The 23,586-nt window shown below is 39.7% G+C and overlaps 2 protein-coding genes across 3 annotated transcripts in view; one reads left to right on the forward strand and one right to left on the reverse strand.

Moving 5' to 3' along the window:
• LOC145402194 (fibrocystin-L-like) overlaps positions 1–7,013 on the forward strand; it is a 62,684-nt gene extending 55,671 nt beyond the window's left edge. Inside the window, exons 71-77 of the mRNA XM_080274312.1 lie at positions 433–565; positions 787–854; positions 3,046–3,179; positions 3,579–3,682; positions 5,503–5,604; positions 6,494–6,712; positions 6,951–7,013. Of these exons, the coding sequence (XP_080130438.1) occupies positions 433–565; positions 787–854; positions 3,046–3,179; positions 3,579–3,682; positions 5,503–5,604; positions 6,494–6,712; positions 6,951–7,013 (823 nt within the window). The remainder of the gene's footprint in view (positions 1–432; positions 566–786; positions 855–3,045; positions 3,180–3,578; positions 3,683–5,502; positions 5,605–6,493; positions 6,713–6,950) is intronic.
• A 4,254-nt stretch (positions 7,014–11,267) lies between these two features.
• LOC145402250 (uncharacterized) overlaps positions 11,268–23,586 on the reverse strand; it is an 80,796-nt gene continuing 68,477 nt past the window's right edge. The window contains exons 6-7 of one of the 2 annotated variants that reach the window (XM_080274373.1): positions 17,736–17,901; positions 11,268–12,013 (exon numbers count right to left, since the gene is read on the reverse strand). In XM_080274373.1, the coding sequence (XP_080130499.1) occupies positions 11,922–12,013; positions 17,736–17,901 (258 nt within the window). In that variant the 3' untranslated portion in view covers positions 11,268–11,921. Of the gene's footprint in view, positions 12,014–17,735; positions 17,902–20,431; positions 20,598–23,586 lie in introns of both variants that reach the window. The other variant, XM_080274372.1, reaches the window with a different exon arrangement.

The raw sequence follows: 23,586 nt of genomic DNA on the forward strand, positions 1-23,586 counted from the left end.
TGGATATGGGACAGTTGTGAGTTTAATAAACTATGAGTGAAAAGAGGATGTGCAAAATGAGTGTGAGGGAGGATGCTGTGTGATAGGAGAGAAATTTAGTGTATGCTTACTTGGTTGCTTTGTGTGTGTGTGTGTGTGTGTGTTTGTGTGTGTGTGTGTGTTTGTGTGTGTGTGTGTGTGTTTGTGTGTGTGTGTGTGTGTGTTTGTGTGTGTGTGTGTGTGTTTGTGTGTGTGTGTGTGTGTGCATATACACATACAGGTGTGAGTGCATGCATACATGCAGGTGTGTGTGTTTAACTTGAAGGACAGCTGTGAAACCATAAATAGCAAGTTGAAATGAACTTACTGTAGGTCATTTTTAAAAAGTGGGGGGAGGACCCTACACCAAAACACTCAACCACTCATCCAAATGCTCCCTCCACATACCGGCAGTGCCTTGAAGAAGAACATAAGCCAGGTTTTGAGCATGCCAGTGGGTGACCTGTACAGCGGTGAGACCTTCAACCTCACCCTGCAGCTGGTGGATGTCGACACAGGGGAGCCTCTTGACCCCACTGCACTAATGGTTAATATTCACTTTTCATTGTGTTTCACTGATTTTTGGTGTCATGAATTTGATATTTCTGATAGGTGTAGGTGTTGATGATGATGATAGTAAATGGCTGACATCACAAAGGTGCTGCTTTCTGGCACCTGTTTTAGATAACATTAACAGGAATTCATAGTTGACATATAGAGAAATTACAATGGGTAGCTTAATTATATGCTGCATTTTTCCCAACCCAGAACCAGACCATGACTGGCAATCTTGAATTCTTCAGTGACAATGGCGCCCAGCTCAGCGGGGAAACCAGGTGAGGTGGGAGATGTCAAATATTGGATGGTATCAGAATTTACCTATCAGATGACATTTTCTACATTTAGTTCTTCCTATTGCCTGTCAGTTTTATTCAACTTGTGATAGACTTTTTGAAATGGAGGAGACAGATATGATTTTCTTAAACCTCTTCACTACTGGGTGGCTCTCCTTAACCAACAAAGACATTTAGCAGTAGCAGGAATCAGTTATAAAAAATGTTGGATTGAAGGGGCTAATGTAGGGGAGGGGTGGCAAGGATGGCGATGAGTTGGGAAGAGACAGGCCGAGAGGAAGGAAGGAAAGGAAAGAGATGGGTGGGAAGTATGGAAAGGTAAGGGGCTTCAGAGGTTGAATGTTGAATATGGGGTAAGTGTGGTTGAGGGTGGAGTGGATGGCAGTAAGGGAAAAGGGAGTGGTGGGTGGGTTGGAAATGAAAGGGAAAGCTTGAGGAAGGTTGAGTTTGAAATCACAGTTGTATCAGTAGTTGCAGTCCCAGGTTCATGTGAAATGTGAACCTAGTGGACTGCAGGCCAGATTTGCCTTTTTCCTTAAAGTCCACCATCCTCCTTTATGGGGATAGGGAGGATTTATATAATCATGCAGCCCTGACACCCAGTCATATTGGTACCACCACAAAAAGGCACCCTTCTTCAACATTGTGACAGTATGGGAATGGATGTGCAAGAGAATGGAATGAGTGGGAGATGGACAGGGGGGAAATAAGAATGGTGGGTGATGGAGGTTAAATCAGGGGTGGTGTGGGAGAGTGGGGTGAGGAGGATAGGTGGGAGGTGGAATAGGTGGATGGGAGATGGGAAGGATTGTGGTAGGTGGGGGTGCTCACCATTCACTCACTCGATGTAGCGCTATTGTTGGGTGTCTGCCCTTTCCTCTCCTCCATCCTTCTTTCCTTCCATCCTCTTCTGTCTTCCTTTCCTTGTCCTTCTGCCTACGGGTGACTGTACACTCCCTCTTCTGTCTCCTTTCTTTCCTTCATTCTTTCCTCTTCCTTCTGCCTGTGGGTGACTTGACACTGAATGACAAGCCAAATGGTGTCCTGTACACCAGGAAACCATTTACTATGCTGGGTGGTAACCATATAACCAAATTGTGGTGCCTGGTGGTTTAGTGGGTAATTATTGCACTCCAGTCGGATTGAAACCAGCAAAGGTTTATATCCAAGGTATGGTTGGGGTTGATTGCTCATGTAATGCCACTCAGGGATGAGTGAGGCTGGTCACTCTCATCTTAAATGTCAGGACCAACTGCCTAGCCCCAGGCTCCTATGCTTCTCATGGGACAATGTAGGATTGGATGATGGTGAGGGAGGTTGAATGGATGATACAGGAGTCCTGTAGATGCTGGAGTGGGAGGGAGAGAAGAAAGGGTGGTGGGTAGGTAAGGGGCAGGGTGTGATTAAGGGTGGGGAAGGTCAAATCTTGAATAGCACATGAGTGGATGTGGGAGGAGGAAGAGTGGGAGGCAGGTAAGTTAAGAGGTGGGAAGGAATGCAGAATGCTGGGTAGGAGATCACAAGGAAGAGTGAGAGGTCAAATTGGGATCATATAAGAATTAATGTGGCAGAGAGTGGAGTGAATGGGAAGTCATAAAACTAAGTGAGGGGTGGAATATGTAACAGAACAAGAATAATGGGATTTGGGTTAGGTGGATGGGTGAGTGAGGGAAGAAAGGAGTGAAGGAATAGTGGAGTGAGGGGGGGTGAGAGATGGGTGGGAGTGGATGGGGGATGGGGAGGTGGGAATTCCAGGGTGCTTACACTTCCTCAGATGAATAAAATCATCTAGAGATAGGAAGAATAGACTAAAATAGATTACATCATACTAAAAGTGTTAAATGAAATAATCTCTATTCCCATCAGTCTGAATGGCTTGTCCAGGTTGAGTAAAATAATGTGACAATTATAAGAATTTGTACAGAAGGGGTTGGTGCAAAGAGGAAATAGCGTGGTCTGTAACATCTTGAAAGAAAACACCAAATGCAGAGAATAGACCCTAGATTCAGCATTTTTTGTGTAGCTCCTGAGGAAGGTGCAGTAGATAAAACACTGGATAAATCCTTGGATCATTCTTTGCATTTGGTTTGGGGTTGGTAATATTAAAAATGTGGCCATTGTTTCGCCATAGCAATATCATTTTTGACATCGTCTTTTTAATTTTTCCTTGCAGCTACTCGATTGTCGGAGATAGCATGGGAGACTTCTCTCTGAATGTGACTGTTGACAAGCCTGGCCACTCCTACCGCATCAAGGCCGCATCATCTGTGTCACCCGCTGGATGGCCACTCACTGCTCAGTCTGGAAGTGAGTGTGGGGCTGGCTAGTTAAGTAGGTGCAGTTTGGTGCGTCACTAGTTATATATTTTCCTTGTTGTTCTTGCTACCTTTATATGGTTTTTGTTTACTTTCTCATCCCACACACTTCTCACTTCCCTACACATTCCTCTCACCCTACACAACTCATGTCACTCACCTGTCACCCCACAAACCTCTTATTTCATCCCACTCATTCTCTCACCTTCACACACGTCTCATCTCGCCCCACTAACCTTCACTCAGAGCTATCACCCAACTCATCCTCACCCCCCCACACACTCTCACCCCCACACAGAGCTGTCATGCCACTCATGCTCTCAACTGCATACATTCCTCTCACATCCTGCTTGCCCCCACACCTCTCACCCTGCTCTCCTCTTTCCCATAGAGTTCAGTGTGTACCCCAATGGAACAGAGAACCTAGTGACTCGAACCTACATTGCCAAGCTCAAAGTTCGCAGACTGAAGAAGCTTAATCAGTACAGGGACCAGGTAAGTGGAAGAGTTATTTTACCGAGGTATTTTTTTTTATAAACAATTTATATTTTTCCTCTTAGCAAGGTAATTTATTTCAGACTAAAATACCAGCATAAGCCAGTTTCCTGCCATGTTTTCCGAAGAAACCACACATCCACTCACAAAGTCCACCTGCCCATCCACCTTGAACCCGCCCACCAACCTGTCCCCCTACCCCCTACATCTTGCCTGCTTGCCCCCTCTCTCCACCCTTCCTGTCATCCCACCTACTCTGCTCATCCTGCCCTCTCTTCCCACTCTCTTCACCCACTCTAAATTCCCGCTTTGTCTGTTCACACAACTACTCACCCTGCAAACTCACCCCACCCATCTGCCCCACACACTCTGCCAACCCCACCTACTCACCCTACCCACACCATCCCAACCCACCTACTCACCATATCTATACATCCTGCCAGCCTTTTGTGTGTGTGTGTGTGTGTGTATGATGTATATGTATGTACAGTATGTGTGTGTATGATGTATATGTATGTACAGTATGTGTGTGTATGTATGTATGTGTATGTATATATGTATGTATTTTTTTTTGTCTGACTCTGGGCATAGGCTTCACAGCCTGCTGTCAAGGCCCAGTAGTCCTCCTACATACCATACACCTCTACATGTCACCACTCGGCGCTAACATCCACCGTCCATATTGAATACATGCTAGGGCTGTCTCATACAGGACTGGTGTATTGGTATTAGCAGGGTTATTTTTACAACATGTTGGCAGGGCTTCTGGTAGATCAGGAAAGTCAGATTATAAGAATTCAAATCCTTAAACTGTTCCTTGCCCGAGCCAGGATTTGAACCTGGATCCAGTAGGACTGCAGGCCACCTCTCTACCGTATGTATGTATGTACAGAATGTGTGTGTGTGTGTGTGTGTATGTATGTGTATGTATGTATGTATGTGTGTATATGTTTGTGTGTATGTATGTGTGTATATGTTTGTGTGTATGTATGTATGTATATGGATATACTGTATATGTATGTATGTGTATATATTGTATATGCATGTATGTATGTACAGGTATATGTATGTGTGTATGTATGTATGTGTATGTATATGTTTGTGTGTATGTATGTATATGTATGTGGATATACTGTATATGTATGTATATGTGTATATATTGTATATGCATGTATGTATGTACAGGTATATGTATGTGTGTGTATGTATAGGTACATGTATGTGTATGTGTGTATGTGTTTGTTTGTATGTGCATATACTGTGTGTATATATATATATATATATATGTGTGTGTGTGTGTGTGTGTGTGTGTGTGTGTGAGAGAGAGAGAGAGAGAGAAAACCACCACTCCTGTTTGAACCTTGCTTTCTACCTGTCTAACCCTTCCCTTACCTCTGCCACACTACTGCCTTACCCTTCACATCATCCCTGACCCTCCATACTCCTGCCTGAACATCTCATGCCATTCTAACCCTTTCCATACCTCTGCCACACTCCTGCCTGAACCTTGCCTCACACCTTCCCAACCCTCATGTAACCCATACCTTCCTTACCCTCACTCACTGCTTCTTCTGTTCTCTGTCCTTTCTGCCTTACTCTCCATCCAGCATTACCCTAACTTTACCACATTCTTTCCCCCTAACTGCCTCATTCCTGCCCCCCTATTTCTATCTTGTCCCCACCTCACCCCTACCCTCCTTGTTCTTTCTACCCCCACTCCACCCTGCCTCACCCTAACTCAGCCTCACTCCTGCCTCCTACATCCCATATCTTCTGCCTCACTATTTACCCTGCCTCATGTTGCGTAACTCCACCTACAGTTTGCAGCCAATGTGCTCAAGAAGCTGACGACAGATGTTTCTTCTGATGTCTTCTGGGGACCCGCAGAGGTGGTGGTCAGGCAGCGCAAACTGATTTTCAAGGTGAGAGAGAGAGAGAGAGAGAGAGAGAGAGAGAGAGAGAGAATATTGAAAAGAAGATAAATAGGCAAGTAGGTAAATACAGTTAGATGAGTAAGTGAACTGAATCTTTATCTAATATTGTAATGTAGCCTTAAACATACGATAACCCAGCCTAAACAGACCTTACTTTTACCCACTTACCAATGTATTTACCTACATATTTACCTGTTTATCCTTTTACCTATGTACCATGCATGTATGGTACCTATTAACCCAATTGCACGCCTGTTTACCCACTTTCCTAAGTGTCCACTTATTTACCCAGCTCAGTACTGTACCTGTTAGCTAATTTACCTACCTGTTGACTGACCTTCCTAACTTTATCCTTTTACATATTTACCAAGCTGCATACCTTTTAACCCACTGACCTACCTGTTTACCCATTTTCCTACTACCTACTTATTTACTGAGCTATGTAGCTATTAACCCATTTATTTAGCTACTTGGTTTCCCACTTTCCTATTTATCCATTTGTCTGGCTGTTTGCCCACTTACTGATCTGTATCTACTTACCTACTTGTTCATTTACTTGCCTCCCTATTTACTGTATAAACTTCCTGTTTAGCAGCTTTATTTAATGACTTGGGCAAATGGGTAGGTGTTAGAGTAAATAACTTCTGCATCAGTAACCTCAGATTCTACCTCTCTCTTTTCCTCTGACATCTGCCTCTACCAAACTACCTACCACATGTACTTCTCTGACTTTTACTAGTACCTCTGGCCTATACATCTACCAGCTTTAACATCTACTTATGCCTGTCAAACCTCTGTCTTCCTCTCTAGCCTCTATCACTTCTGACCTACCTTGTACTCATACCTCTGTGACCTCTAACTTCTGTCTAACCTCCAGGCCCGTGGCACAGAGGCGGACCTGAAAGCCGCCCTCTCAGCGCTTTGCCAGTTGGTAAGCTCCAGGCAGGGATTCGCAGCCAACTATGTCGGAACCAAGAGGAGAGTGTTTAAGTTCCGCTCAGTCAAGGATGAGAAGTCCAGGAGACCGGCCAGGAACTGCAAGCATAGAGGAGGAAGGGGACCTAGATATTTCTTATCATTTAGGCAGCGTGTGAAGGTATGAGAGAGAGAGAGAGAGAGAGAGAGAGAGAGAGACAGAGACAGAGACCAGAGGAAAACTTGGGCCAAAAAAAAATCTGTTATTACACCCATCTATGAACCAGTATAATTATTAGAGCCATTTACTGAATATATGTCAAACAATCTTCAGTGACCTTGTATAAATCTATGTGCATATATATAAAAAAAAAAAATCTGTCGTTTATTAACATCTGTATAAATACTACATCCATAAGGTGGCGAGTGCTACAGGAGCCAAATGGCTAATGCTGCTGGCTAAAGAGCTGCCAGCTCAATAGCACCAGGGTTCAAATAATCTTGATGTTGGCATCTGGTTCTCAACTCGGATGTAAATTTGCCTGTTGTGAGGTGGTGGGAAAATGCAGTACCAGTGGTAGCAGATAAAGGAAGTAAATTGATCCAGTGACCTTGTATCCCAAAACTGTGGGTAAATAACACTATAGGCTCCAAGACCTAAGCTATGGACACTGCAGCCAACAGCTTCATGCTTATCTTCACCATCGTAAAGAACGCTGATTATTTACGCAAAATGTATACTGTATAAAGATTATGTTGGGCTGCATGTACAGTATTATTTTTCATGTGAATAGGTAGTAATTACCATATAGTCAATCCAAGACATCTTACTGTGCCTACATTTTTCATCAAAGTTACGTAGAAACTGACAAAAACCATAATAATAATATTACCTGTAGATATTATGTATTTTTTTTATTATTTTGCCTCAAAATTATACACTGAATTCATCTGGCTTGTTTTATATACATTTTATCTGAACTGTAGGCAATCTTGCTACTTTGCTCCATCAATAAAGGTCAAAGTTAGTGTTGCATTTTTGCATTTTCCTCAGTGAGAGTAATATCAAGCAATTATCATAGCATTATTCCTCACTGATAGACTTATTTCAGTAAGGCAGAAAGTGTGCAGTGTTAATGTTGGGGGTTGGGTAGTGAGAGGTAGACCGAGAAGACCTGGGACGAGGTTATTGAATGTGACCTCAAGGTTAAAGGACTAAATAAGGAAGCTGCCAGAGATCGAGCAGCATGGAAAGCCACCATTAGGTGACCAAGGTCGACGCATGCAAGCATGTTGGAGCCTTCAATAACGAAAATGAAAAGAAACTGGCACTCTTTAAACTACACTGTAGTTTTAAACTGAAGGTAATGAAATTTGGTAATTTCCGGTACAAATCTACCAGAAAGTTTGGTACATACAATTTCAAACTTAAATCTACAATAAAGAAGTAAGACTTCATCCATCCATCCATCATCCAGTCCTATGTTGCCCCATGAGAAGCAAAAGATCCCTGGGTTAGGCAAGTTGGTTCTGACATTTAAGATTAGAGTGACCAGCCTCACTCATCCCCGAGTGGCATAACATGAGCAATGAACCCCAACCACCCCTTGGAATTCATTCTTACATGAGCAATAAATTTTGCTATACCAATAAAAGCGTAGCATTTCATGTGCTGCAGCATTTGTTTAGACAGTTTACAACAAAGATATATCCCCAAAATGTAACATCTGCACCATATTTCTTATTTCCCAATCAAGTTTCAAATGACCTGTAAACTGACATCATCACCCAGGCAGAGGGAAACCCACTTTGTTCAGGGATACAACATACACACTGGAACCACACAACATACACTCCTAGTGCATTATACAGACTCGGACTTCCCTAGTGAACATCTGGCACAACCTCATACATATGTACATCTTAAACTTGCTTGCAATTTGCAGAACAAACAAAAGATATTAAACACAGGTATTGCAGTAATCCATGCTTATCAACATTTACACATTTATTCTACATGATGAATGGCTACTGTTGACGTTACATACTCCACTTTATTTATATGGATAACACACATGCCACGTACAACACTTCACTATGTACTAAGCAGCTGAAAGTTAGTAGAACCTCATAAATAATGCTAACTCTAAAAGGATTGCAGTATGTACAAGCCAAGATTTATTACACATACAACCAGTGTACTGAAAAGATGGTCACCTTACATAATTCTGTATCAACAAGTACAAAACTCATACAAAAAATAGCAATCTGAGAGGGAAACAAACAAAAAATACTTTGTATGCTAAAAATAAGTAAGCCTTCACATTATGTTTTAAATTACTGTCCTAGAACAATTAACATAAAAAAATATTAATCTGAAAAGAAAGAAAAAGATACTCTGATTTTAAAAAGCTTTACATTAAAACAAACCATGAATGAAAAGTTATCTGGGCCTCTCGTAAAAATGAAAAACTGAACTCCCAGAAAAGAAAAATTTTCAATACAAAACAAAAAATTAGTTACCAAAAGACAAGTACAGTACAAGCAATGAATTAAGAGCAAAATATACAAAAAATTGCACACTAGGTCTATTGCATGAAATATTGCATCACCTTTGTCCAGAGGAAAAAGGAATGAAGAGATAAAGATTGACGACTGGACTGAAAATGTAGATGGGGTACTATAAAAAGAAACTGACATAAAGGCAGATGTGAGAGGCTACTTAAAAGTACAGCAGAATCAACAGGGAAACAGAACCTGGTAGGAAGAGAATGAAATAGTAAATTCCTACACTATCAGCAATGCAAAGAAAAAATCTGATACTGAAAGAATAAAATATATAAAAGAATGAATGCAACAATGATGAAAGAGAAAGAAATGTGAAAGATGTACATTCTTGGTACCACTCTTTATAAGTCTCTATAACTTCACAAATGTGGGTGCAGGTGAAAATACCTGCTACCCAATGACCAAAACACTTAAAACACCTTAAGAGTGTTAAGTGCTGTAGTTGGTGTTATTACATTTTAAAGCCTATTCCTTGTATTCCTAAATGGTATATTTCAATACCAGTGTAATCATGAGCCATTGTTTCTGCCTACCCCCTTAAACTTACCCCAAGCAGGAGGGAACTCAACGACAGGGTTTCACACTAGACAAACACCTATTATCCAGTGTGAAAGTGGTGGTTCAAAGCATAGTTAGGCTGCAAGAATGAACTGTTTGCTGAGACACTGTTACTTGTGCAGCACAGAGAAACTTCAAACTATCAACAACCACCCATCATTTGGTACACACCACTGCCTATGACCTCCATTCAGCTAGGGGAGGGGGTAAATGATGAGGAGAGACTATTGCTCATGCATGTACATTGAACCTCATGAAGTCCTGAGTATTATTAGAGTACAAAAAGATAGTTAAAACAGGAGAGACGAATGGTTAGTATAAGATCTATCCGACCCTCAATTCTACCCTATATCTCCACCTCTTATACCAAAATGTTATTTTTATGGCATTTCTGTACTTCAAATCCACAGTTAAAACCATTTAAAAAGTTATTATTTCAAATTTATTGATATGGTAATTTTTGAAAATATTTTTGCGCTAATACTTTAAGTACTAATACCTACCAAGTCAAACCCTTCAGTAAGGCAACATCATCATCACATTTATTCTCAATATATCCAGGTAGTGTTGCTCAGTTTAAAGAAAATTTATTGAACTGGTGCTTTTCACTGACCCTTTCACTAGAGGCCTCCCCTGCACTAGATATAATTGTCTGGAGATAGCAAGAATAAAGTAGAAAACGAGTCACTGTACTGAATGGGTCAACCCTTACAACCCAGGGAAGTCTTTACCAAGGTAGCTAAAACTGGGCTGTGAGAATTACTAGTACTTCAACTATAGCAAGAATAAAGTAGAAAACAAGTCACTGTACTGAATGGGTTAACCCCTACAACCCAGGGAAGTCTTTACCAAGGCAGGTAAAACTGGGTTGTCGGAAATACTAGTACCTCAACTGAAACACACAGGAGGGTGGAAAAATTACATAAGAGCTGGAGGTCTAGGTACACCCATGGAATTATATACTGTACTAAGCATACATATGTACAAAACTCCATCAATGGCATTCTTTAAAACAGGCACTTGTGATGGGAGTGAAACTTATGAAACTAACTCCTGGTTGCTGAAGTCTGAGCGAGTTTAGTAAAATACTCTCCACTACAATATTGCGTTGTATTGCGATGGTTTTGATGATATGACACTGTACTGATATGATACATGTCTTTAAGAAGTACAAATATTCAAACAGCAGGATTAACCACCTACGTCAAAAGACGTCTGTTTTGTGGTACTGTTGCTACTGTATTTCCCGATGATTTAGAGCAACTTAGGAAAGGCCTCTCGTAAAGAAGGGAGATAATGAAGGCTATACCTTATCCTTTCTGTTCAAAAGTACCTCCCAAGTTGAATGAAAGTGTCTGGAGATAGTATAAAACATAAAATGACATCATCAAACCGATGATGTTAATGTGGTCTTGAGAATAGCCGTTTAAAACCTATTCTTAAAAGACAAAAGTTTTAATAGCATGATTTGTGTGGTCTTCGGGAGGGTAGCTTAAAAGTTTCTCTTAACATTAATTCTAGCAACTACGCTTACTGTTTCCTGGTTAGAATAATGTGTGTGTGTGTGTGTGTGTGTGTGTGTGTATACTGCATGTATATATATACCTAGATAAATTATGAGCTTAGTTGTTTCAATACAATCTTCATTTGTATTTGCAATAACTTTTCTTCTACAGGTACCACACAAGAAATACCATCAAATTAATCCTTTACCATTTTTTGTTGGCTGTTATTGCACTTTTATGGCTACCAAATACTTAGCTATTCCTCTGCTCTGTTAGCTAGAGGTGTGGTAAGTCTGGTAATGTTGGATGTTATAATATTATTAAGGTGTACTGTACAGTAAAGGAAAACTATCTAATGGGCTTGTACTGTGATAGTACAGCAGCTACAACAGATGTACTCACAATTTCTGGAGTTATGATGGAATTCTGTGAAACTGGCTGGTGTGGCATGGGTAGCTGACTTAGTCTACAAAATTGTAGCTGTTAATGCTGAGCCATAGAAAAAAATATATATATTAGTTGCAACATCTACAGATTTTGTATAGGTAACTGCTACAGGTACATACTGTACTGTAATATCATGGTACTGTACTTGAAGTGATCCAGTAAACAACCACTAACTGTCACCTGGTGATGGTAGTTGTTTAGGTGTTACTATTATAAACAAACAGCAGTAGATGCCACATATGTGTTGAATGGTGGTAGTTGTGGTGGTGTAGATGTTGTTGCCTGGCAACCACACCTACTGCTGTGTCAGGCTTAGTAGTTGTAAGGACCATATTGTGAGCCGTAGTGGTAAGGGCCGGGGTAACCGTAACCGTAGGACGGGTACTGCTGCTTCTGTGGGTACACTAAAAAAAAAAAAAAAAAAAAAAAAAAATAGTCAGTTAGTAATAAGGAACTAGTGCTGTACTGAAAACATAAATGAAAATAGTTATGCAAGTCATGAAGTTTGATTTTTATTCTGTATACAGTATTAAAATATAAGAAAATAAATGCAGTATTTATTCAAAATATTTACAGGCATGATTATAAAAGTCATAAGGTCTGAACGTTATTTTGCACATTAATATGTAATTTATAAGAGGACAACACAGTTACTGTCAAAAATTTTTAAATGCTTGATATAAGATGATTCACATCATACTTTAATTTATACTGGCTGGCTTAAGAATATAGCCCTCTACTTGCTGACTCATGGGTGCAGTGCCTGAAGCTATTATACAGTACCTACACCATGCCTGTGAAGGCCCTTTAGTAATATAATACACTCAGTGGAGAAGAGAATGAAAAACATTGGCTAGGTGCACTCATATTGTAATCCCATGCAGCACCTTCATGTCAGCTCTGTTTGATTTGACCAGAGACAACTAAAGTGTGTGCCAAGTGTTGCTCACCTGTTAATGAATGTTTTCATTCACAACCTCCAGAAAAAAGTTATGAAATGTGATGCAAGCATGAAGAAGGGAAAGGAGGAATGAAAGTCTTGGAGAGCCAGCAGACTGAGGGTTTTATCCTAAAATCCACCAATTTACTTGTTGCTGCAGGGTGAAGTGCCAGAAGCACAGAGTAAATTATTGGTCACAACAGACATCAGAGTTGCTTCTGGTGTCTCAAAGTACAGTGTTTTGAGGAGGAGGAGGTTGCAATGAGGGTATCCCCAAGAATCTCCAGACACTGTGTTGAAAGGAAGTCAGGTGAGACAGCCTAGTTGAAGGTAAATCCCATCTGCTCTGGCAAGTTGATGACTGCTGTGATTGCTTGTCAACAGTGCTGTTCTGTTGGAGATATGATTAGCCAATCATCAAGGCAGACTAACATATCAACACCTAGCGTACTGCCCTTGAGAAGCACATTCCCACACACAAAAAAGCTCAGCAGGCTAGGCAAAATGGGACTGATCAGTGGGTAGGCATGATGTATGAGTACAGTATGAAAAACTTCGAGAATTTCATTCCGTGGTCATGAACAGGGAAGGACCAAGACCACAGAAGACAGCAGCATGTAACATGCCCATAGATAAGAGGGGAAGTCTGCCAGGTGGCTCACCTCCAGCCAAGGATGAACTGTCCTGCAATGCAACTCTAATGTTGTCTGAGGGAAGCTGGGGCAACATACCAGTCTGGATGTTAGGGAGTATTCATCTGAACTGAAAACATCAATCTGTGAGATCTCCCTAGTTACCCCATGGGAAGGAAGATGTTAACTCCAGCATCAGGTATCCATTACCCCACCAACAAAGAGGGGATGTAAGGGGTGGGTTGTATCCAAAGATGATGCAAAGTTAAACAAACATAAGAACAACATGAGAAAAAATAGCAAAACAACAGCTACTGCAGTAAGGAATAGGAACAACACACCAGAAAATGGAAAACAGAGACCCTCATAAGTGAAGAGCAAATGGAATAAAGAAATAGGTGGAAAAAGGGAGACAACAGGATGTCCTGTGAAGCTGAGCTATGAAGGAATGAGCACTTATCAACTGACCCCACACACGCACACACGCACGCACGCACGCACACACACACACACACACACACACACACACACACACACACACACACACACACACACACACACACACACACACACACACACACACACACACACTAGGATCTTAGAGTGCACACACACACACACACACACACACACACACACACACACACACACACACACACACACACACACACACACACACACACACACACACACACACACACACACACACACACACACACACACACACACACACACACACACACACACACACACACACACACACACACACACACACACACACACACACACACACACACACACACACACACACACACACACACACACACACACACACACACACACACACACACACACACACACACACACACACACACACACACACACACACACACACACACACACACACACACACACACACACACACACACACACAAATCTGATGACACTAGGATCTTAGAGTGCTCAGCAAGTCACAACACAAGCAAGACCAGAAAAAAATATTAAATAAACAAGCAACTACTGTATATTAATAAATAAATAAAATAAATACAGTAGATAAATAATCCAAAAGCTTGAAGCAAAACAAGGCAGAAGACACTGTGGCAATCAGATGGTGTTCAGGAGTAAAGTGATAACATTCGTTAACAGTTGAGCACAGTTTAGCACACACTTTGCTGACTTTGGTGAAATTAACTACAGCTGACATGGATGAGGTTCACAGGTATATTTGTGCTTAGCCGATGCTTTTTAATGATGATTCTCTACAGAGCAAATTATGTTACCTGAAGCCATTAACCTCCTTGGTATGGGAATAGTAGCTTCAGGCACTACACCCTGCAAGATCAGTATATTAACATACCTTGATATGGCTTTAACTCTTGATTTTAAAAGAAATTAATATAATACAACCACAAGCACAAGAAAATTTAATTATCAACATTAAATGCACCCACATGGCTCTGTAAGAAATAATTTTACAAAACCGAGCTGTATTTGATAATATCAGTGGCAACATACGAACATACTATGAATGTTAAGACACACAAAGTGAAACTGCAGGCAGTCTACATTAGGAATCCAAGAAAAAGTGAGATGAAGGTTACTGCAAGAGGAAGATGTGTGACGCAAAATACTGTACTCTACACTACCATACTGTACAAATGGCCAAAATTAAAGCATAACATTAGTCCCTTCAGCCAGAGGACATATTTTATATTTTATTCTTGCTACCTCCTGATGATTTAGTCATATTCTTCATTAAGCAATTCACCTGTAACATGACAAGATGTTGGTCATGCCTGAAACGTTTGCACGAGTAGAATGCACATTAAGCAAAATCTGGGCCTCAAACAACCTATATATGACATTTTTAACCATGCATGACCCTTTTTCCCAATGTGTGAGGCACATGACTGAATAAAGGATTGCTGTGCACCCTCTTTACTCACACTGTGCCAAGCCAGCATCCCAAATGATTTTAAGTACTATTACAGTAAGTTTATAAATGTCTTTATCAGTGTGTTATCATGGGTAATTTAGGAAAGGTTTGGACAAGATTAGAGAGTTATTAAGGGTGACATGATAGGAAGTTGGAATCAAACTCTTTTTTTTCCCATCAGCTTTGTTCTTTCTTTCACAAAATTTCCATAACACGATGTCCATTGGGAACAAAATTATTCTGCATTTAGTTTTGGAGAAACCATTCATAGTGGAAAAGTCTGATGGAGATAGTTTCTAACCTCTTCACAAGAGATTTCTCTCAAAATCCAGGTATCTGGTGTGCAAAAATAAAACTGAAATGACATCCTCTGGGCAAAATGATTAAATATTAGAAACATCAAACACTGAAAATAATATGTTACTTGTTAGTACGGTTATAGCTTCACAGTTAAAGCAAATTCAATTCCAACAGTGACTTGAGTATATGCATGAGGTAATTCAAAATGCTGTGATACCTTGACCCAGTGTACTTTCCTATAACTAGCAAATCAGATTATCCCTCTGTTAGTTTAAGGACTACTGGATTGTGCAATGCATTTAAGACAGATAAAATGAAAAGAACTGTGTGTACCCATATACCACACTCTCATTGGTTTAGGATATTTTTTTAATGCCTCCTCCTTAGCAATTTGTTTTACACAATATATCTTGATACCTTCTAATGTATTACTGATGCACAGTATGGCTGCACCAGAAAAGTGTACATAACACAATAGAATATGAAGGTGTAAGATGCCAAACGGATCATAAAGGAAGAGGTGCTATGAATTATGTCAACAAGAATATCTGTACTGCTTATACTGTTAGTAGTATTGGTAACTGCCAATCCCACTTTGCCTCCTCTGGAGCATAGGCACCCAAGGCTAAGCAACTGTAGTCCAGAACATTCAAGGGTAGGAGATCAACCCACACCCCTGGTAGCACTTTGCATGACTGCAAAACCTCCGGTCACTTCTAGGACTCAAACCATAGTAAGGCACAGCCCACTGTGACCAGAAACTTCTCTTACCAGACCACCAGGCATCTGTTGTTAGTAGTTATGTTGCCAAATGTCACTTGTTATGATTTTACACATCTTAAGTGATAATTACTTTAAATTTATAAAACATCTGTATAAAGTCTGATAATAATTATATGTATATTTTAAAAATGTGACACGGAATCTTAATGAGGCTTGCTGATGAGGCATGGTACTATGCTCCCTTATGATTATGTTGTTAAACAGTGTTGTCTGCTAGCTGTATTTTTTATATCAGCATGTGCTGAGAGTGAGCAACATGGTAACTAATTAGCTCAGATCTAACCCAAAGCAGGCAGGTATCACACACAGTTCAAGCTGTTATTTGGCATCCATCATAGATTGTGTCAACTGGTCAAATGCATTGTTCGAGGTACAGTGTACATGTAAAAAATTACAGTATGCTGTACTGCATAAGCACTGTGTTGTTTAAAATTTATTTGTCAGTCTCTCTATCAGACTACAGTATATATTCTACTGTTTGAGCATATTTTATTACTGGTCTTGGTTCTTTCTGGAGGTCAGTGCCAAGTCAGTCATTACATCACTTAACTGAGATTATATTACTTCCTGTCAGCTGTCTGAGTCGGATTATACTGCATACATGCAAAATCTGAAGGTTTTCTGGTGTTCAGGTTGTTTATGTACCAAGTGGAACAGCTTTCACTGTTGGCTTACCATTACATTTTGGCCACAAAATCATTAGAGAGTTTGTTTCCACTTTCTAGCACAGTTTTGGCAACACATGGCTCTATATGACTTAAGTCTTTTATGTGCAACATTTTTTTTTTTTTTTTTAAGCAATCACTAGAATGCCCACTTTATAAGAAAACATGAAAACAGTTTGTTCAAGCATTGATCATTATTATATCATGACCATTGCAGAACAATAAGTGCAAATATATACTGTGCTACACTACAAGAAAATGTGCGGTACAGTATATACATGACACTCCATGTACTACACAGGTTAATTAATGAAGAAATGCCATCTCTTCAAGACTTGATTTTACGAACAAACTCACAAGAAACAGTAAGCATGGCAAAAACCTTCACTGTCATAAAAATTATCAGTACATCTTCTCACTTCTAGATTCTATAATACTGTTGAACTATCCATCCACATCAGAGTTTATGGAACACAACAGTTTAATCCATCCATCATCCAATCCTATGTTGCCCCCCATAAGGAGCATACCGGGCAGGAGCCCAGGGCTAGGCAAGTTGGTCCTGACACTTAAGGTGAGTGACCAGCTTCACTCATCCCTGTGTGGCATTACGTGAGCAATAAACCACAGTATAATATACTGTAGTATGTTGAATAACTGGGTGAAACTATATAGCTAAAATGAAGCTTCCTATATCCCAATCATTTCTTTAGCTTGGGGAAGATATCAGATTTTTACAAGGAATTTTCATAATTTCTGGCCAACGAAATTCAAAATTTTGATAAACAGTTGATAGGAAAGTCACATTAAAACTTTATGCAAGACTTGAGCACTTGCTAAACTCTAAAAATGGCTTGCAACCATTACCAGGCATCAGGTAAGCCATGTTCTTTGCATCCTCTCGCTCTCTCTCGCTACGCAGACAGACTGATGCTCCCGAGAACAGCAGGGCTGAGATTAGGGTCCATCCTACTCCAATCCAAGCCAGGAAGTATGACCAATCATAGGCAGTGGCGGTGCTATCAGCAAGCAACTGTCAAATGCCAGCAATTTGGTGGCATGGGTTAGTGTGGAATTCGGGGAACATATTATTAGGGAATGGGGGGGAAGATGCGGTAAATTTGTGTATAGAGGATAACTGTAAGATTCCTCGTACCTCTGCTGGGAGGTAGATGACAAGACTTGCGCTATCCAAAACAATTTTCTATCAAATACGGTTTGGCAATGTAAAACCTAAGAGGCCACCAACATAAAGCTTCACCAGTCAACTAGATTACACATTCCTTCCAATTATAAAAGACACCCAGTATTCTGTAACCCTATACAGTATTTCTGCCATGCATATTTGTTCACATTTTTAAATACGATAGATTGTCATATCTAATACAGTACTAGTATATTTTATGGTACTGTACATTACTCAATCACATTTTTCTTTTAAAAATACTGTTTGCTGATAAAATATATAGTGACAGTTCAATGTTCAATAATTTCACTTTATGGATAGGGCTGCTGGAAGAGTTACCGCAAAACAAAGAGGAGCACCTGATGGAGGATGCACAAGTTTCTTCCACAGCGTTGTCTTGTAAATTCCACATATTCCTCACAGACTGTCAAGTAATGCCCTAACATATAATGTACCTCCCAAAGCAGCTTCTTATATACAATATTGGTACCTACTGAAAGCTAAATGCTGGCTAAAGCAACGATTCTGAACTGTTATCAGTTATAATGTTTTATATACAAGTCACAGGACAGAAATAATCACTGGATAAATTATAACAGCATGCTACATACTGGACTCCGTGGACTGTACCAGAGACATGCAAAATTCATTATGAGAAAAATTCACCTAGTGTGACTAAGTTGTCATGCAGAGAATGGTCATGCATTTAGTAGTGGTGATGGTGGTGGGTGTCTCAGATGGCTACTGATAATTCAGTAAATTGGATGTAAATATTCCAGTACTGACAGGTACATATGTGACCACTCTGATGTCAGCATTCAGTCTAACGATTAACCCCTATACTCTTCATAACTGAAAACTGATGTACAGTACAGTATAGCACACCTTCTAATGAATGAGCAGTGTTATCCATCTGAGACAAAAGGATGAGAAACAGATGAAAAACCCAAACCAAAGAGAAGGAGTAATGAGAAATGGTATTACTTGTCTACTCAACTGGTACCATTTCCTTTACCAAAGCAGACTTCTGATCTGCTGCATTTTTCAACAACAAAATTTGGAAACAACAGAAAATGGTTATTCATTTTTTCTATACACGCTACACTTTATGGCACAAGTTCAGCTCAAGAATTTATGCACTTTTCATACCCTAATATATTTCTGATGGCTTTTATTTTCATCATATTCATACCTGTAGATATTTCTGCCACCTTGGAAGTTTAGTCTGCACACTACGAGTAGAATTTGGCTGATATCTATGAGGTTTGAATTTCACCTCCTATAAAGTTAACAGACTGAAACCTATAAAACACCAGGCCAATTGCCCACCTCATCTGAGCTAGCATAGTAAAATGTCGCTTATACAGTACCTCCCCAGTTTTGAAGCTTAGAATTGCATGATCAGCCAGTGGATCGAGCTACCAGCGAATTTATTGCATTCATCTTACCTTTTTGTATTATGAATGGCTGCTCTAAATGTCCATCAAGTATTCTAATCTTTGTTTCAGAAACTTGACAAAACACCTAAGTTTGTTTCATATTGTTTCTCTAATCATTCCTCCTCCTTTGGAATGCTTCCTTCCCTTCTGCAATACTTTCTGGCATAATGAAAGTATCAGATCTAGCTTTCAATCAACATCCTAATTTAAGTAGTAGCCAATCTTTATTTTAATGTAGCTTTTCACCTTCAACTGTTCTCACTCATCTGTCTTTTCTGTGACACTACATTTCCTGCACAAAGCACTACTCCTGCTGCTACACTCCATTTAAATGCTTCTAATATTTACTGCAACAATGGACAAACCTGCAGAGGTTGTTGCTTACAGTTGATGAGTCTGCTTGGCCAGACAGACTGGGGTTACTCAACAACAACTACCAAAGTCACTGAGTACAGACATTATTTTTGCTTTTTCATCTTGATTCTGCTGTTATCCTGCACCTATATTTATTCACAGCCATCATATATTTAGCTTCATCATCTCTTCTCTTTGCAGCAATCTCCAATTTCATTGTTGGTTTACATATCCATTTACTCCCACCAATAAAACACCTATTCCAGTGCCATACCAACTTCTACCATCTGCCTGCTTTTTATTTGCCACCTTCATTAATCAATTACCGTATAATCATCTTCAGTATGTTACTTACTTCTGGTAACCCAAAGATAAAACCATCTCTGGGCTATTTTTCTTGATGTTACTGTACTTACTTCCCATCTCTTCCCTTTCACTAATATAAAGATCTACTCGCCACTTAACAACCATGAATTATCTTCCTCTTCCATGTTACCTTCAACCTCCTTTTTAAAGCATTTCCTTAGCATCATCTGTCTTATATGTTTTTTTTTTTTTTTCCCAATTTTTGGTGGCTGTGATACCTGGCATGGTGTATTGCATTTGCTTGGCCACCTCACGCTGCCGCTCGCCCTGCATGCACTGTGAGGCGCCCAGGAAGAGACAGAAGGCTAGGAGGGCTGTGCCTGTCCCTATCCAGCCCAGCATGTAAGACCAGTCGTACTGAATGTTGGTGGCTTCCTGCAGCGTCTAGGAGATGGAGAGGGTTGGATAAATGAAGGCAGGAGATGAGAGGTGGGGGGAATGGGAGAGGGTCAGATGAATGATGGCAGTGGAAGAGATAAGGGAAGAGGGAGAAGGTTGGATAAATGATGGCACAGATAGGGGAAGGGAGAGGAAGAGAGTCAGCAAAATGAAAGCACGGGGCAAGAGGTACGGGGAGAGGAACAGGGCCAGACAAATGAAGGCAAAAGATGACAAGCAGGGGTAGTTGGAGATAGGCATACATGTACTAATGAGAGCAAGAAGAGACAACAGAAAAAGGGAGAGTTTTTTTTTTTTTTTTTTTTTTTTTTTTTTTTTTTTGAGAGAGAGAGAGAGAAAAACAACAGGAAGGATGAGGGGTGAATTAAATGAGCAGAGTGAAATAAAGGAAAAAGACAGGGGCATATTTAAAGACTCCAGAGAGAAAAAAGGGAAATGTGTGAATAACTGAGAGAGAGAGAGAGAGAGAGAGAGAGAGAGAGAGAGAGAGAAGAAGAAGAAGAAGCCAACAAGACTTAACCCCAGTTAAGGTAAATGGTGACTTCTTGCAGCATCTTACAACAGGGAAAAGTGATAGAGAGAAGAGTGACAAAGATGCAGGGATGCAAATCTAAGAAGAATGGGAAAGACAAGAGGGAAATATACAATAACCAGTGGGAGGGGAAACAGAAAATATGACTGTACATTCACAATCTAGAAATGCATAGAATGAAAGTAAATATCAGGCAACAATCTCTTAACTGATAAGGGTATACAGTACAACATAAACAAAGTATTAGGAAACCCACCATCACAGTTGATAACATTTTGAGTTTTAGATCAAGATAGAAACAAGGAGACAATATCACCAAAGAGAAAAATTATTATTCAGCCATACGAAGAACCCTATATGCTAGTTAATGACACAAAGACTTAAATCATGGTTGAAACAATTACACACTTCTACAGGAACTGCATCCAAATTCAGCAAAGAACACTGAGCATCTCTGAACTCACTTAATCATATTACACGTATAATGATGTAAATTCAATATCTGAAAGCAATCCTTTGCATCCCTGGAAACCAAATGTGAGTAAAAAACATTCACCTACATTCATACTTATATCAGTGCTTATGAATGACTGAATGAATGAATCAGTCAGTCACTTAAACAGTCAGTCAGTCTCTCTTTCTATCTTTCTCTCTCTCTCATGTCCTGCTTCATTCATAGAACTGTGCGGGATATCCGTAAGATGACAGTTTCCAGGCTACTTTATCTTTATGTTTCAATCTGTCTATAACCAATTCCATAGGAGATGCCCAAGAATAAACTGCCTCCATGTCATCCTGTCCTCTGTCATATGGCATCTACTGTATCTTCATCCCAAAACACTCTCACTCATATACTGTAGCTCATTATTCCATATCCTTTCATATCATTCTCAACCTCCCTGTCTCCCCTCCTCTCTCTCCACTTCACCTACATACACCCTCTGAGTCTGTCTCTCACTCTTCATCTCAGGGTGCTTCTAAAACCTTCCAATACATCTACATATACACCACAAGTCACCCAACCTTCCTCATCAATCTCATTCTCTCACTTCCTCTTTTCTTCTTTCCTGCTCCCTCACCTAGAAATTCCCAAATTCTTGTCTCCCATGTCGAAACTCTTTGCTCATCCACAACTACCAATTACTGCGCCTAACTTTCAACCACTGTTTTTGAAAGCATGTCCATACTACCTCAGCATTACTCTCTTCAAGCAAATGAGCCAGTCTGGGATATAACATAAAAATGCATTCTTGACAACAGCTCTTCTCAACCAGCAAAAGCCATGCAATCTGCACTTACATGCTGGACTCAGTTCCTGCTGATGCATAAAGTATTATCAACCATATTCTGAGAAGTTCATGGACATTAACCACAACAATACATCAGTGTCACATCAAACTTCTTCAGTTTACAGTTACTGGAACAATATATATTTTGGTCATTAATAAAGGTTTATAACTATTCATGCAGAAAATATAGTTGAAAAGATACATATATATAGCCTACTTCAGCTAGTATATCAGAACCCAAAGGTAAAGCCAGCAGAATAAAGAAAAAATGCCTTAGACACAAATGTTTGGGGTCATTTGTGAAGCTACTTTTCTCTTTTCCTATCTGTCTATGTTTCTGTTCCATTTAACCTCACTAATCTCAGTCAGTTCAGTCTATCATCTTAATGTGAGTTTATAATATGTCTAGTTACTTACCTATCTACCATCCATATTACCAAACCTAATCTCCATCTAATTCCCATATAAGTTAATTAGTATCAGTTTTACCTACTATGTCAATTAAGGAGCTTTTTTTTCCCAATCCAAAATCTTTCTTCCAGAAAGTGTTGGCCAAATGATCACTAAGCTACAGGACATTTAGCCTTTGACACTAAGAAGGCAGACAATGCTGAAAGAAACTGGTTAGATCAGAAAACAATACACATACTAGCCAAATATTATCAAAGTAACAAAAGGTGTATCCTTAATATGAATTTCTAAATTTGTACTACTTAAAGGTGTCTCAAGCTGGTTATTTTATTTCAGTAGTTGTGATTCTGAAAACAGAAAAATATAAAATACCACAAACTTCTTAAACACGGCTGATATAAAACATAATTATTAAACATCTAGGCAAAAAAGACAGAGTTAAGTTCATTAAATCAATTATGATACAATATTTTACACTGAAACTTCACAAACACTATCATTTCACTGGCTTCATTCACTCCTTGTCATAAACTCAATTATAACCATATAATACATCTTAACATCTGTTACAATAATTACCCCTCAGTGGAATTATCTTCTTGCTATTGGCAGATGCTTTTCAATACTAAGAGAAAGTTCTCTCACTGAAAGGGCAAATTTAAATACTGCACCTTGAATATGAGGCCATTCAAAAGCTACACATTCCAGTATCCTCTTTAAAATCAATTATATGTCGTCTATT

The sequence above is a fragment of the Coenobita brevimanus genome, chromosome 57 (assembly GCF_032717465.1).
Source record: "Coenobita brevimanus isolate Jiangsu-jjx chromosome 57, ASM3271746v2, whole genome shotgun sequence".
NCBI classification, from domain to species: Eukaryota; Metazoa; Arthropoda; class Malacostraca; order Decapoda; family Coenobitidae; genus Coenobita; species Coenobita brevimanus.